The sequence below is a fragment of the Nestor notabilis genome, unplaced genomic scaffold (genome assembly GCF_000696875.1).
Source record: "Nestor notabilis isolate BGI_N333 unplaced genomic scaffold, ASM69687v1 scaffold4014, whole genome shotgun sequence".
NCBI classification, from domain to species: domain Eukaryota; kingdom Metazoa; phylum Chordata; class Aves; order Psittaciformes; family Psittacidae; genus Nestor; species Nestor notabilis.
Genome location: NW_009925893.1, coordinates 1 through 11,477, shown reverse-complemented (window position 1 = coordinate 11,477; position 11,477 = coordinate 1). Strand labels below are relative to the sequence as shown.

General features: G+C 39.4%; 1 protein-coding gene across 1 annotated transcript; it reads right to left on the bottom strand.

The window, feature by feature from the left end:
- Positions 1-5,519: 5,519 nt before the first annotated feature.
- Positions 5,520-10,243, bottom strand: LOC104404736 (insulin-induced gene 1 protein; the record flags this gene model as incomplete). The annotated part of the gene is made up of 4 exons (XM_010013254.1): positions 5,520-5,618; positions 8,530-8,629; positions 9,249-9,415; positions 10,102-10,243. Coding segments are annotated over 4 exons (439 nt in total), but the record flags the coding sequence as incomplete, so codon positions are not given.
- Between the last annotated feature and the right edge of the window lie 1,234 nt (positions 10,244-11,477).

The following is an 11,477-nucleotide window of genomic DNA, read 5'->3' as shown; positions in this document are numbered from 1 at the left end:
AAACAATGGCAGATTACTTATCTAATTATCACCAGGATCTGCTCTGGTGATACCAAGTGCTTTCTTTGCATGAAAAGAAGACATACGATGAAATTCTGAGTAAAATCATCAGGAGTGGTTATCTCACTAGATACCTTTACTATCTTCTCCCACATCCAGCTGATAACTCAGCTGGTTACGACTGTGTGGCTCTTCCCCTGATGTTTTTATTTACTCTTACTCAACTTTCCAAAATAGCCTTAAGCAAGGTGCTTGGGAGGCTTGGTAGGAGGATGACCTCCAGCCCTTAGCCATGACAATCACTGCTGCTCTGCTGTGGCTGTTGCTCACTTCTGTGAGCAGAACTCCAGACCTGGAGCTGATCGCGATGCTCAGCATATCTCCAGTCCCACTGACTTCACCTATGATACACCTCATGGCCCATGTTTGAATCCTTTCCAGGTTCAAACTTCATGACTGCATGGTCTGTGTGCTTCAGTAGAGAAAGGAAAAATGTTGAAAATCAGAGCTTGCAAGTAAGTTCATTGCTGCAGAGCTCTGCTTGTCTGGACAAGGTCTCTGTTGCACAAGAGAGCCCTTGAAGTTTTGATTTCTGCCTTGTTTACTTTGCTAATGCTGGGTAAGTCAGCAGGGTATGTATTTCTGGTAATTCTTTCTTAGCTGCAGCTCTGCATCAACCCTAGCTTCACAGGGATTACTGGACTATGCTGTCTCATCCTTGCAGGGCAAACTTTGGAGCGGGCTTGCATGATGCTGTTGCACTTCCTTCCTACACTAGCTCACTCCACCTCTTTCACCAGACCAGCAGCAGCAGCAAATTTCCTTTAGAAATCAGAGCCCGTTGCTCAGCCCACCAGCATGGCTCCATGCAGTGCCCAGGCTCCTACACTACAGGGTCCTGGTGCAGCACAGAACCTAGCAGAAGGATGCTCCACCCCTGGTCTGCCAGCTGCACACCAGGACAGATGAGGAATCACAGGCAAGTTTTCTTGCTTTTGGGTGACATCAGGTTCAAATTATACCTAGCATTAAATTCAACAGTAGCTTGGTTTTTATAAAGCAGCAACAGTGCAATAGGTATTAAAAACTGAACGATGGCTTGTAGGTTTCAGAGTTAACACACAGCCTGAGGTATCCCGTCTCCAAGAGCTGCTGTCTGAAATCACAGCAGTCTCCAGTACGACATGACAGCTATGAAGCTGGCACTGCAAAGCTGATCTTTCAGGGGAGACAAATTTCAGATTTTTTGTTGGTGGGGTTTATTTTAACAAAAACATTCCGTTCATCATCTGAAATGCAATTGTCAGAACAAGGCAGAGATCCTGCAGAACAACTCAGCTCCCTGCTTGTTGCCCCAGGCACTGAGGTGGGTCATTCCAGCAAGCTGACTTTTTCATTATGGAAAGAAGTTCAGAAACACACAGGAAAACAGGAAAAGAAAAAGAATCCTGAGAGTAAAGTCTGAGAATGAAAAGGTCCAGACAACGCAGCGTGCAGACTATAGATCGGGCACGTGTATTTGCTGCCCTTCAAACCACCTTTGGGGTAGCAAAGGTCCAAAGGGTGATGAAGCCAGTGTTGAGCCTGGAGGAGGCTGTTTAACTGAGAAGGGGCATGAAGGAAGAAGAAAATGATGACACTGGGATGGGAAATAAAAGGTGTATGAGGGTAGTGAGTGAGCAAGGAGATGCCTAGTAACAGTGATCCGGAATTTTCTGAAAAACCCTTTCTGACTTTTTGGGCAGTAATGCATTATTTATAGAAATTATCATCTGTACTTTGAATTCTGCCTTTGAAAGGTAAGCAGAGCAGACCAACACAACCTACAGACTTTCTTATCACACAGGCATGAGGACTGTGATTTTCTGGCATGTGTGGCTCATCTGTGGCCCATGAAGACAGAGCATTGACACTGCACAACAGGAGGATTCAGTTAGATGCAGGGAGATGACTCCAAACTATGTATGGGGCAACTTACATGGTATTCCACTATCCCAGAGAAATCACCACCACCTATAGGTTCCTTTCTTGACCTGTTAGCTCCAAGAACCTTGTTGTTATCACCCACTCCTCTCATAGGTCTCCAAGACAGGGCCCTCAATGATCTCCAATAAAGTATGCTTTGTTCAATTAGTCCAGCATGTAATGCTTTGTTCTCATGAATTTTGGAGCTCCTCTGATGTGCAGCAAGGCAATTGAGACTTAATTTCATTATGCATCTCAATATGTTCCTGCTGTATTCAGAGAACAGACTATGGGCCCTCCTGTGGCTAATTTAGCACCTGCAAATCCCCATGCTTAAAGCCAAAGGCTGAATAACCTACTAAAGGAATTTGCAGGAATGACACACAGGTCAAATCATCACGCTTGCTGGGAAGACTTTTCTTCTTTTTCTTCAGAAACTGTACACACTTTTCCTGTCACAAAAGGAGACCGTTGTGCCCTAGTTCTCAAAGACCAGGCTGCATCCCACAAGTGTGTGTGTGTGTATATATGTACAATTAAATACATATATATATGTATTTAATTGTTTTCAACAAAATCTGAGCAGAGTTTCAGGGCAAGCAATGTACCTGAAGGAGGTGGGCCATGCTCAGATTGGGGCTGTTAACAGCTACCTCCTCAGCTGCCATTGAACATGCACTGAAGTTAAGCAAACATAGGCTATTTAAGCTCAAATAGGTTCCTAATGAAACGTTCTTCAGCTAAGTGAGCAGACTCTGCACTAGTATGAACATCAATCCACCACAAACATAGCAGATTCTAGAAGTCTGACAAATATTTAAGTGCAGTAAAAGTGAGGACTTTGTCTAAATATGCAAGATGCTATCTACCTTAAATCAGATGATGCAGCTTTAGAATTGCTTAGCTTCATTAGCTGTGCTTAGTCATTCTCACTGTTTGCACTCTTTAAGATGCTTTGGACTTTAGTAATCATTACTGTAGATAACCAAGCCACAACAGGAATTTGCATATTTACCCTAGCCCCTCCATATTTTGTTTTAGATTATGAATTTCAGAATGTCGGAAGAGAATGGTAGTAAGATTCAGTACCTTAAGTCACATAACCACAACGTTATGCCACTTTCTTGGTACAACAGCAAGACCGTTTTTCTTCAACTGTATAACCCAGGCTGAAAGCCCCTCTAAAAGCTCATCTGTCCAAGTTCAGTTTAGGATTTTTTTTTAAACCACTGAGTATGCATGACTGAGTATTTGTTATGCAACCATAACAACTGTCCTTTTCAAGAAAGATTCCTGCATAATGTGGATACAGAGAATCCAAGGCAAACACAACTTGATCTTAAAACTTTAATAGTAAAAAAAGTGTAAAACCAAACACACTGCTGAAAACTTATCAGTAAGAATGAGAATTTAAGTGTTCAAATTCAGGATAGTGCAAATTTTCTTCACTCCCCTCCCCACCTCTTCCAAACTTAAATCACTTTGGTTAAGATACTCAGAAGTATTGGCAAAAAATGAACTTTTTGACTTAACATTTTTGGCTGCATTATGTTTAACACATACAGATTCAGTTTCAGTCTTTACAAATAAATCTTAAATACTTCTCTATCAATCAAATATCCATAGAGATCACTATCATCTTTACTTACACCTGGTTTTATAAAGTTTTGAAATTGGTTTCAAGATGGTTACAAAACCGTCTTCCCCAGCAGATAGTAAACTCCTTAAAAGAGCTGAGCTGCTCCAGTCCTGATCTGAGGACCTAATTTCTTCAAGTAGTCCTATAAAATGTGATTATTTATCTTTTAAACATTTGAGGAAGAATCTTATACCAATGAAATTACTCTTGATTTACACCAAAGCAAGATTAGAATTGGGGTCTGCTCTGCAATATAGGCTTTGTGCTAAACTTTTCCTGCTAATAAAAAAAAAAAAAAAAAATAAAATAAAGCACAAGCAGAAGTTATAGCATTCCCTTAGAAGAGTGAAAGCAGCCAGAACACTGCTACCTAGCCTCAATGTCTTTTTTGATGGGTCAGTCTTTGACTGATGCCTGTAACTATATCTGAAGCCATGTAAGATTGGAAATGCGCACACACACACAAAAGAAAAAAGCATAATACAAAAAGGCAAATACATAAAAGTTTACAAGTACACCATAATCACAAAATTGGAGTATTTCTAAAAATTTGGGTTCAATGAATGATACGACAAAACTAACTTTACTAGTTAAATAAATTATTGCTCCATTTGACTCCATGCAGCATTGAAATGAACTCAGAACCCTCTTCTCTTTAATCTCTCATTAGAAATGATCGATATTGAAGAGAACATGAGGCTCAGATTTACTGTACATTGCACTTCAACTTTTAAGACCTAATACTTGCTACTTAGGTCTCCTGTGGTCTAAGCTATCAAATGAATACGTTGTGCTCACCAGAACTAAGTATTAAGAAACACCGAATGTTTTATGTAGTGACATAAGCACTTTTTTCTTTTCTTTTTTTAAGAAGGCAATCACAGATTGCAAGTTCAATAGGGTTCTGAAAAAACAAGTAATGATCTCCTTCAGAAACTGAACTAAGAAAACAAGCTGTTCGCTATTCTTCACATACAGTCTGAATCACATTTTAGGACCACTTCCATTTCCAACCATTTCAGTCAAAACCCTGACTCAAAAAGAGGAACAAGGATACCTCTAGGAGGAAACTATGAATCTAAGGATTTGGGGGCACATACTCAGTGGCCAACCAATGACCTGCAATGCACATTTTGTAGTGACACCAGCATTTAAGATATCCAAGACCTCATTCAGTGAGATACTGAAGCATATGTCTAATATTAAGCAAGAATACTCACACACACTTAAATTTCTTACTGAATTGGGGCCAAACTTGATTCTTGCAAATCTAACTTGCAAGCTTCAGAAGTAATGAGATTTCCAGCCAGAATTTCTTGATATAGTTCATGTTTGAACAAGATTGTCTCTAGTGTTCACCTATCATACTGAAGTAGTTTAGAAATTCCAGACTAAGTGACTTCCAACTTTTTGTCCCTCCAACCCTCTCCACCAAAGACAGAAACGTAATGCAGCATTACAAGTAAGGGCATGATTCCTTCATAAGACTCCTAAAAGCATTAGTGCAATGCCTTTAATCTGTTTTGATCACTCTTATTTTTAAATAACCCTATTTTCAAAGATTTGGATAAATACTATTCCTATTAAACCATACTTCATCATTGTTAAGCACCATCGATCTACTTCCTTTGGGCACTGATACAAGAGCTTGTAATTAAATTTCAGTTTCAAGGCTTTAAAATACGGCAGCTGATTCAATAACTTACACTGGAATCTTATACTTGGAAAACTGCCACTTAGCCTGAACAGTTGTATGCAACTCGGTGTTAAAACTCTTCCAGAGAACAGCCGTATGCAAACGCTTATGCGGTAAATCAGGGTAAGATTTCAAGATAAGCAGTTAATTTCACTTGGCTATTCTAAAAGTGGATTAATTTTTTTTTTCCCCACAAGTCATTTGTGCAGTGAGCCCATAAATTTAAAACAGGAACATATCTTCGCAATGTTGCTTTCACACTGGCACCATGCTCTCTTCTTCGAAGACTTAGTCATTGTGTGGTTTCTCTGGAATACCCTATGGATAAAAAGAAGAAATCAAACAGATGTTATATATTAATGCCTTCTGATAAGTGCCTACATTTTGCAGTATTTTCAATGATCAAATAGTCAACTAACTTTAGTTAGGCTGAAAATGGACATTAATTCAGTTTTTTTTAACAGCCCTCTTTCAAACTGCCTTCAAGCATATGTTGCTTTATTTTCCGATCAAAGTCTGGTATCAGATAGGCTTACTAATTTCCTAAGTCCCTTTTCTAATATGAAACCCTACAGTATGTCAGTGTAAGAAATTTAATCAACTTTTCTTTAAAACAAAGCTTATTATATGTTCTCATTCTAGAGTCAAAATGCAAATACATTTGCAAGCACTGAATGCGTTCACAGTTCTACAGCTCCTAGCAGTATCAAACGCTAAGTATTTCTGAGGTCTAAGTTTTGAATAGCACCCTAGTTTGCCAGATGCTGAGAGTAATGGTTACAACTCAAAATGAACTGTTGCCATCCATTTAACCCAGCTGATGAGCACTGACTGACAACTTAAGGTGTCAGAATGAGCAGTGAGAGCTGATGGCAGTTACTGCAAGTAAGCTCACTTGAAATCCAGTGCTGAAAAGCAGTAAGCCATCTTCCAGATAGCATTTCTCAGGATGGGAATAGATGTCACAGGGACACTTCTCATTCTGCTTAATCTAATTCTTTTTCTAACTGCAAAAGCTAGACAGCAGCTGAGGAGGAAGTGAGGCAACTTTACTCCACTAGAGCAACTTCCACAGGTGCTGTGTTCTACTCTAGACCTGGCCAGAAAATATCTGCTGTTTGATCTGCAATTGTCACATGTAGACAAACAGCTCAGGGAGCTGTTTGCAGGAGAATACACAACAAAAATAACAGTTTTATTCAGGCTTAGTTTAAAAAGTGCAACATTCCATCTTCTTGACACATTCACAATGGCTAACAAAACAGACAGACTTTTGGGTCATCTCTATAGAAGAAAGACCTAGTTGACTGCATGCTACCATTCTATTTTAGAAGTGGAATTCTTTGACTTTCAGCACGGAATGCTTCATAGTGATTCGCAGAAGTGTCCCTATGAAAATGTTGGGCTTCTCCAAGTTTTTCCAGATGAAGTAATGGTAAGGTAAACCACATGAGCCGATGCTTCTAGATAACCAGGATAATTTGCCTTGTCAACTTCTCTCTTTCTTTATAAGGAAGATGACAAGATTGACAGATAAGTTGCAGGTAGGAGTCAGTCTGATTTTAGTTACATTCAGGTGAGATGCCAGGTGAAAAGAAGTCAAAGGAAAAAAAGAATCCTATGTGCTTATGTGCCTAAGTTTATTTTAGCTCTTTAAGGATCACTTCCTTTGCTTTCTAACATAAGAAGCAGAGCAACTGAAAGTACTGTGTATGACAATGTGAAATACAGAACTGTAGCAGATAACTGACTAAATTTTTATTCTGAAACTCTGCTTGCAATAGCAAAGCTTAAATAAAACTGTACACTAATATATCTTTTTACTTGATGTGAGTGGCAAATTTAAAAAGAGAAATTACACCCTCTTTTACCCCCCAATATATGTAGTCCTATGAAAAAGCGCATGCAGAGATTACGCACCACTGGGATTTGAAGGGGGAGTAGTGAGCTTGTTTTTTAAAGAACCAAAGCAAACCAAAACGGACTGTGAAGTTAAGATTGTGACCATTGTCCCAGGAGATCTGTAACTTGGTATCGAGTCAGCATGAAAGAAAACCCTCAAGAACAGGACTAGATTTGCCCATTCTCTCTTTTTTTTTTTAAAAAAAACCAAAAACCCCAGCCTTTTCTACAAGAGGTTACTCTTAATTTAGTGTAACTGAAAATCAATACTAAAGAAATTGATCTTCAGTGTTAGCCAGTGGTGGCCAAGCAACATGGCTCTCTTCCCCAGCTTGTAAGCAAGCCTGTCGATCTGCAGCATCAAGTTAAGACTATCCACATTAGAAGTACATTAACATCCATCCACCGAGTTAGCAAGGCTAGGCAGAAGAGACAGAAAGCCTGTTTCAGGAAAGACTGCTAGCTCCAGACTTAGCTTTTTACTCATTTGTTGTTCAGCCCCAAAAAGCATCTCTCCCCCTTACTAAAGAGTTCAGAGACTAGTATTTCGGGAACTTCTAAGTCTACAAATACTTTTCCTTCAGTAAAAATTAAAGGCACCTAAACCACAGCAGTTAAATACTTAAAGGATGTTTTCCAGGATAAAGGACTTATGTAGCAAAGATGACAGATGTTAAATCAATACAGTATTATTACTATGCATCAGTGTCAGAACACTTTTAACAACCAAGCCTTAGGCTGAAGTGCAAGCATACACCCAGGTTTACTTTCAAGTATGCTACAAGGAAAAAAAAATACTTAAGAACCTAACAAATGAGATAGTAATTTATACTATATTATCCCATATATTGAGTGATACTTGAACTAGCTCTTGAGAGATCAGAAAGAGCATAATTGATAAGAGTGGTGGACTTTAATGCCATACAGGGATGTTTCCTTTCATCTACATAACAAAAATGCTTTACTGCATAAATAATTAGAGAAAGCCCATCTGTGCCTCAGTTTTCTAGCTACCTTAGATGTTAATTCAAAATACGGATGGAGCAGGAGTGACTGAGATTCTCAGCAGAAGTGGAGTACTCATTCTAGTCTTATTTAGGCTGCTGCTGGAAAAAGTTAAGTACAGAAGATACTCAAACACTTACTAAGACAATTCCTACTCTACTGGCAACACAGGTTGTACACTTACAATTCAACTCTTGGGAAGATATCTATTTATCTCTGCCAATTTGTGAGTCATACCCTTAAAGCAATAGTTTGTTCTTGGACTAAGAACAATAGAAGGTATTTGGATTATTAAAGGAAATGCTAATTATAGAGTAATTACCATAGCCAGTTGGCGTCCTATGTTTCCTACAGTCACACCTCCTGAGAAAAATATACATGGAAGCCAAGAACGGATGTAAAGAAAATCTGGGGATGTATACCTAGTAAAGAAATGGAACTAAGTTATAAACAAGTTATTATCATCACTGTACATACCATTAAGAAGATGATATAGAATTTTCTCCCCAGGCCCAGATAAAAAAACCCCAACAGTAACACGGAAGGAATAGGGAGACCAAATTAAGACTGTTAATTTAATGAGTTTCTAAACCTAACCAGCAAAGTTTGGAAATTCTCCCTCCTGAGAGCCAGTTAATAAGACTAAGTGTTCAAGGCCAGGCTGCATGAGGCTTTGAGCAACCTGGTCTAGTGGAAGGTGTCCCTGCCCATGGCAAGGGGGTTGGAATTAGTCTTTAAGGTCCCTTCCAACCCAAACTATTCTGTGATATGATTCTGTGATATACCAAGTCAGTAGAAGTTCAGTTTGCTGAGCTGTTACTATTTTAACATACATACCAATTTGTCTGTTCCCCACCTTCCACCCCCAGTTCTCAATCTGATCAACTGGAACAAGTGGACAATTAGCTGCCAGGACAAACAAAATGTCTTACGATAAGAACATGGTGTATGCACTAATTACTAACTTCCAGTGCCTGTGCAACCCTGTTTTCAGTCAGGAGGACATGACAGTAGAAAGAATATTTTAAAAGCATAACTTACTGATAAACACCATTATATACAAGAAACTGGGTTATCAGAGTTGCTACAAAGGCTATTGTAATTCCAAGTCCGAGACCACTTCTTGAACGATCAAATGTCCACCAAAGACCCAGTGATAAGGCTGCTAGAGTCAGGGACAGCTGGACGTTGTTTGCAAAATCTAGTTTCTGGAGAAGGATGTTAAGGATAATGCTTTTAAGTCTGCAGACATGCTGCTGCTGATACTGAACAAGGGAGAACTCAAACTGAAAGTGAGCATGGTTCTGTATCTCTAACTACAGTATGTTAACGATCTGGTTGTTAGACCTGCCAAACAATCATAGCACTTGTTGAATTTGACTGGACTGTGAGTGCAAAAGACATTTTTTTATTACATTGAGCATCTAAAGAAGATACTATATTGTAATATATTTAACTTTCATGGACTTTTACCTGAAGTGACCTAGTTATCCTTGCTGATTTAGGTTTTCTGCTCAAACCATCATTATCTTACACAAATAACACTCTTACTGAGAAGTTCAGTGTATGTTGCCAGTTAATTGTGTTAACTATTAGATGTAGACAATATGGATTAAAATAACACAACTTGTACTGTTATGCTTGCAGTTAAATCGGACATACTATGATGTGTCTTTTCCCACCCCAGAACACCCCCCCCCAATACTTTTAAGTGAAATGTGTTATTTATCTTAAAGTAAGTACTGCAGTGTGCTGCAGGTCTCTCAGAAGTTTACCTCTCTGCCAGTAGTACCATCCTTACCTTCGTAATTCTCCCAGATGTGAATGGGAGAGACTGTTTTCATGACAACAGACTAAGCACATGGAGCAACAACATAAACTATTTCAAGGATACAGCACTTGCATGGTTAATGCCAACAAAAACTGCTATACATCGCATTACGCTGGCCCATTCTCTCTTGAATTTGTGTGGTTCCCCCAGGTGGCTGTCAATGCAGGGATACAGCAGACCAACGACAGCTGCAAGAGAAGTAACACTACTTGTACTAACTCTTATACAATTACTACTTCACTATTGCTAAATATTAATTTGGCAAATAAGTGCTTGACAAAGTAGTGAGGTGCTTATCATATGTTATCACATATTAAGTCTGATGAAGAAGAGACAATTATCACCCCCCTCCTTTAGGAAAGAAATCTACTGTAACAAGCAATATTCTGTTAGAACTTTTAAAGCGGAGATATATACTGCACTGTCAGGTATCTGACTTCAAGCTTCTTTTCTCCCATGAGCACATATAGTTTGACATCCTGAGGAGATGCTTGTACCAATAAATAACAAAATGTAATGAAAGCTTAATTACAGCTAGGAATGGAATATGTGTTTACTGCTCACTTGCAGGGCAGACAGTTTTATGAACTTGACTCATTAGCTATGAATCAGGCCCAGCATTAAATATTTGCCTGGATGCAGAAGTCTCTTGGCAGCGCTGCTTTCTCTCCTTCTGCTGGGCTGTAAGTCAGCCTGTGCTCCCAGCCAACTCAGAGAATAATTTTGATACCAAACAGAAGCAGAGCTGAACTTGGAGAAACACCTGCCATCAGTCTTATTTATGTCAAGGAAAAATAACTACTCATACTATTAACCACACAATGTTTTTATCCTCATATACCATTTTCTCAGTCTTACCAGTCTGCAGATTGGTTGCAGAAATAAAACATAGGCTAGCGTTAGCTCAGTTGCTAGCGTAAACACTAAGTAAGTTCCACTTTTTTAAGCCTTGCGACTCCATGTGTTGTCATCAACTCCAAGGTTAGACATGCTGCTTTAACTATGTGTAACATCTATGTGTGTGTGTGTGTGTGTGTGTGTGTGTGTGTGTGTTTCCTTTCCTACCCTCTCCCCCTCCCCCTGCTCCCAACGCCTAAGAGGAAGAACTTCTATGCTCGGAAGGCTACAAGAAGTACCATTTTAAGACAGACATGTGATCCGATTCTGGAACAGTTTCATCCTTCTGATGCTGGTTACCAGAACTTTCACCTTAAGGTGACAGCTAGATGCCAAAGTTCGATCCAACTGTGACAACGCTATGAGAACTTTTGAGCATAAACCGTGGCAACCTATCTACTACGCAGATTACCACTCGAGGTTACGGTTTACCCTTCCGCCTTCCTTGTAATGAGGTTCAAATAACACATATCACTGTATTAACACGGGTGCTGGTGGTGGAGGGGTAACGCCGCCGCACGTGACTTCCTTGTTTTCGGACC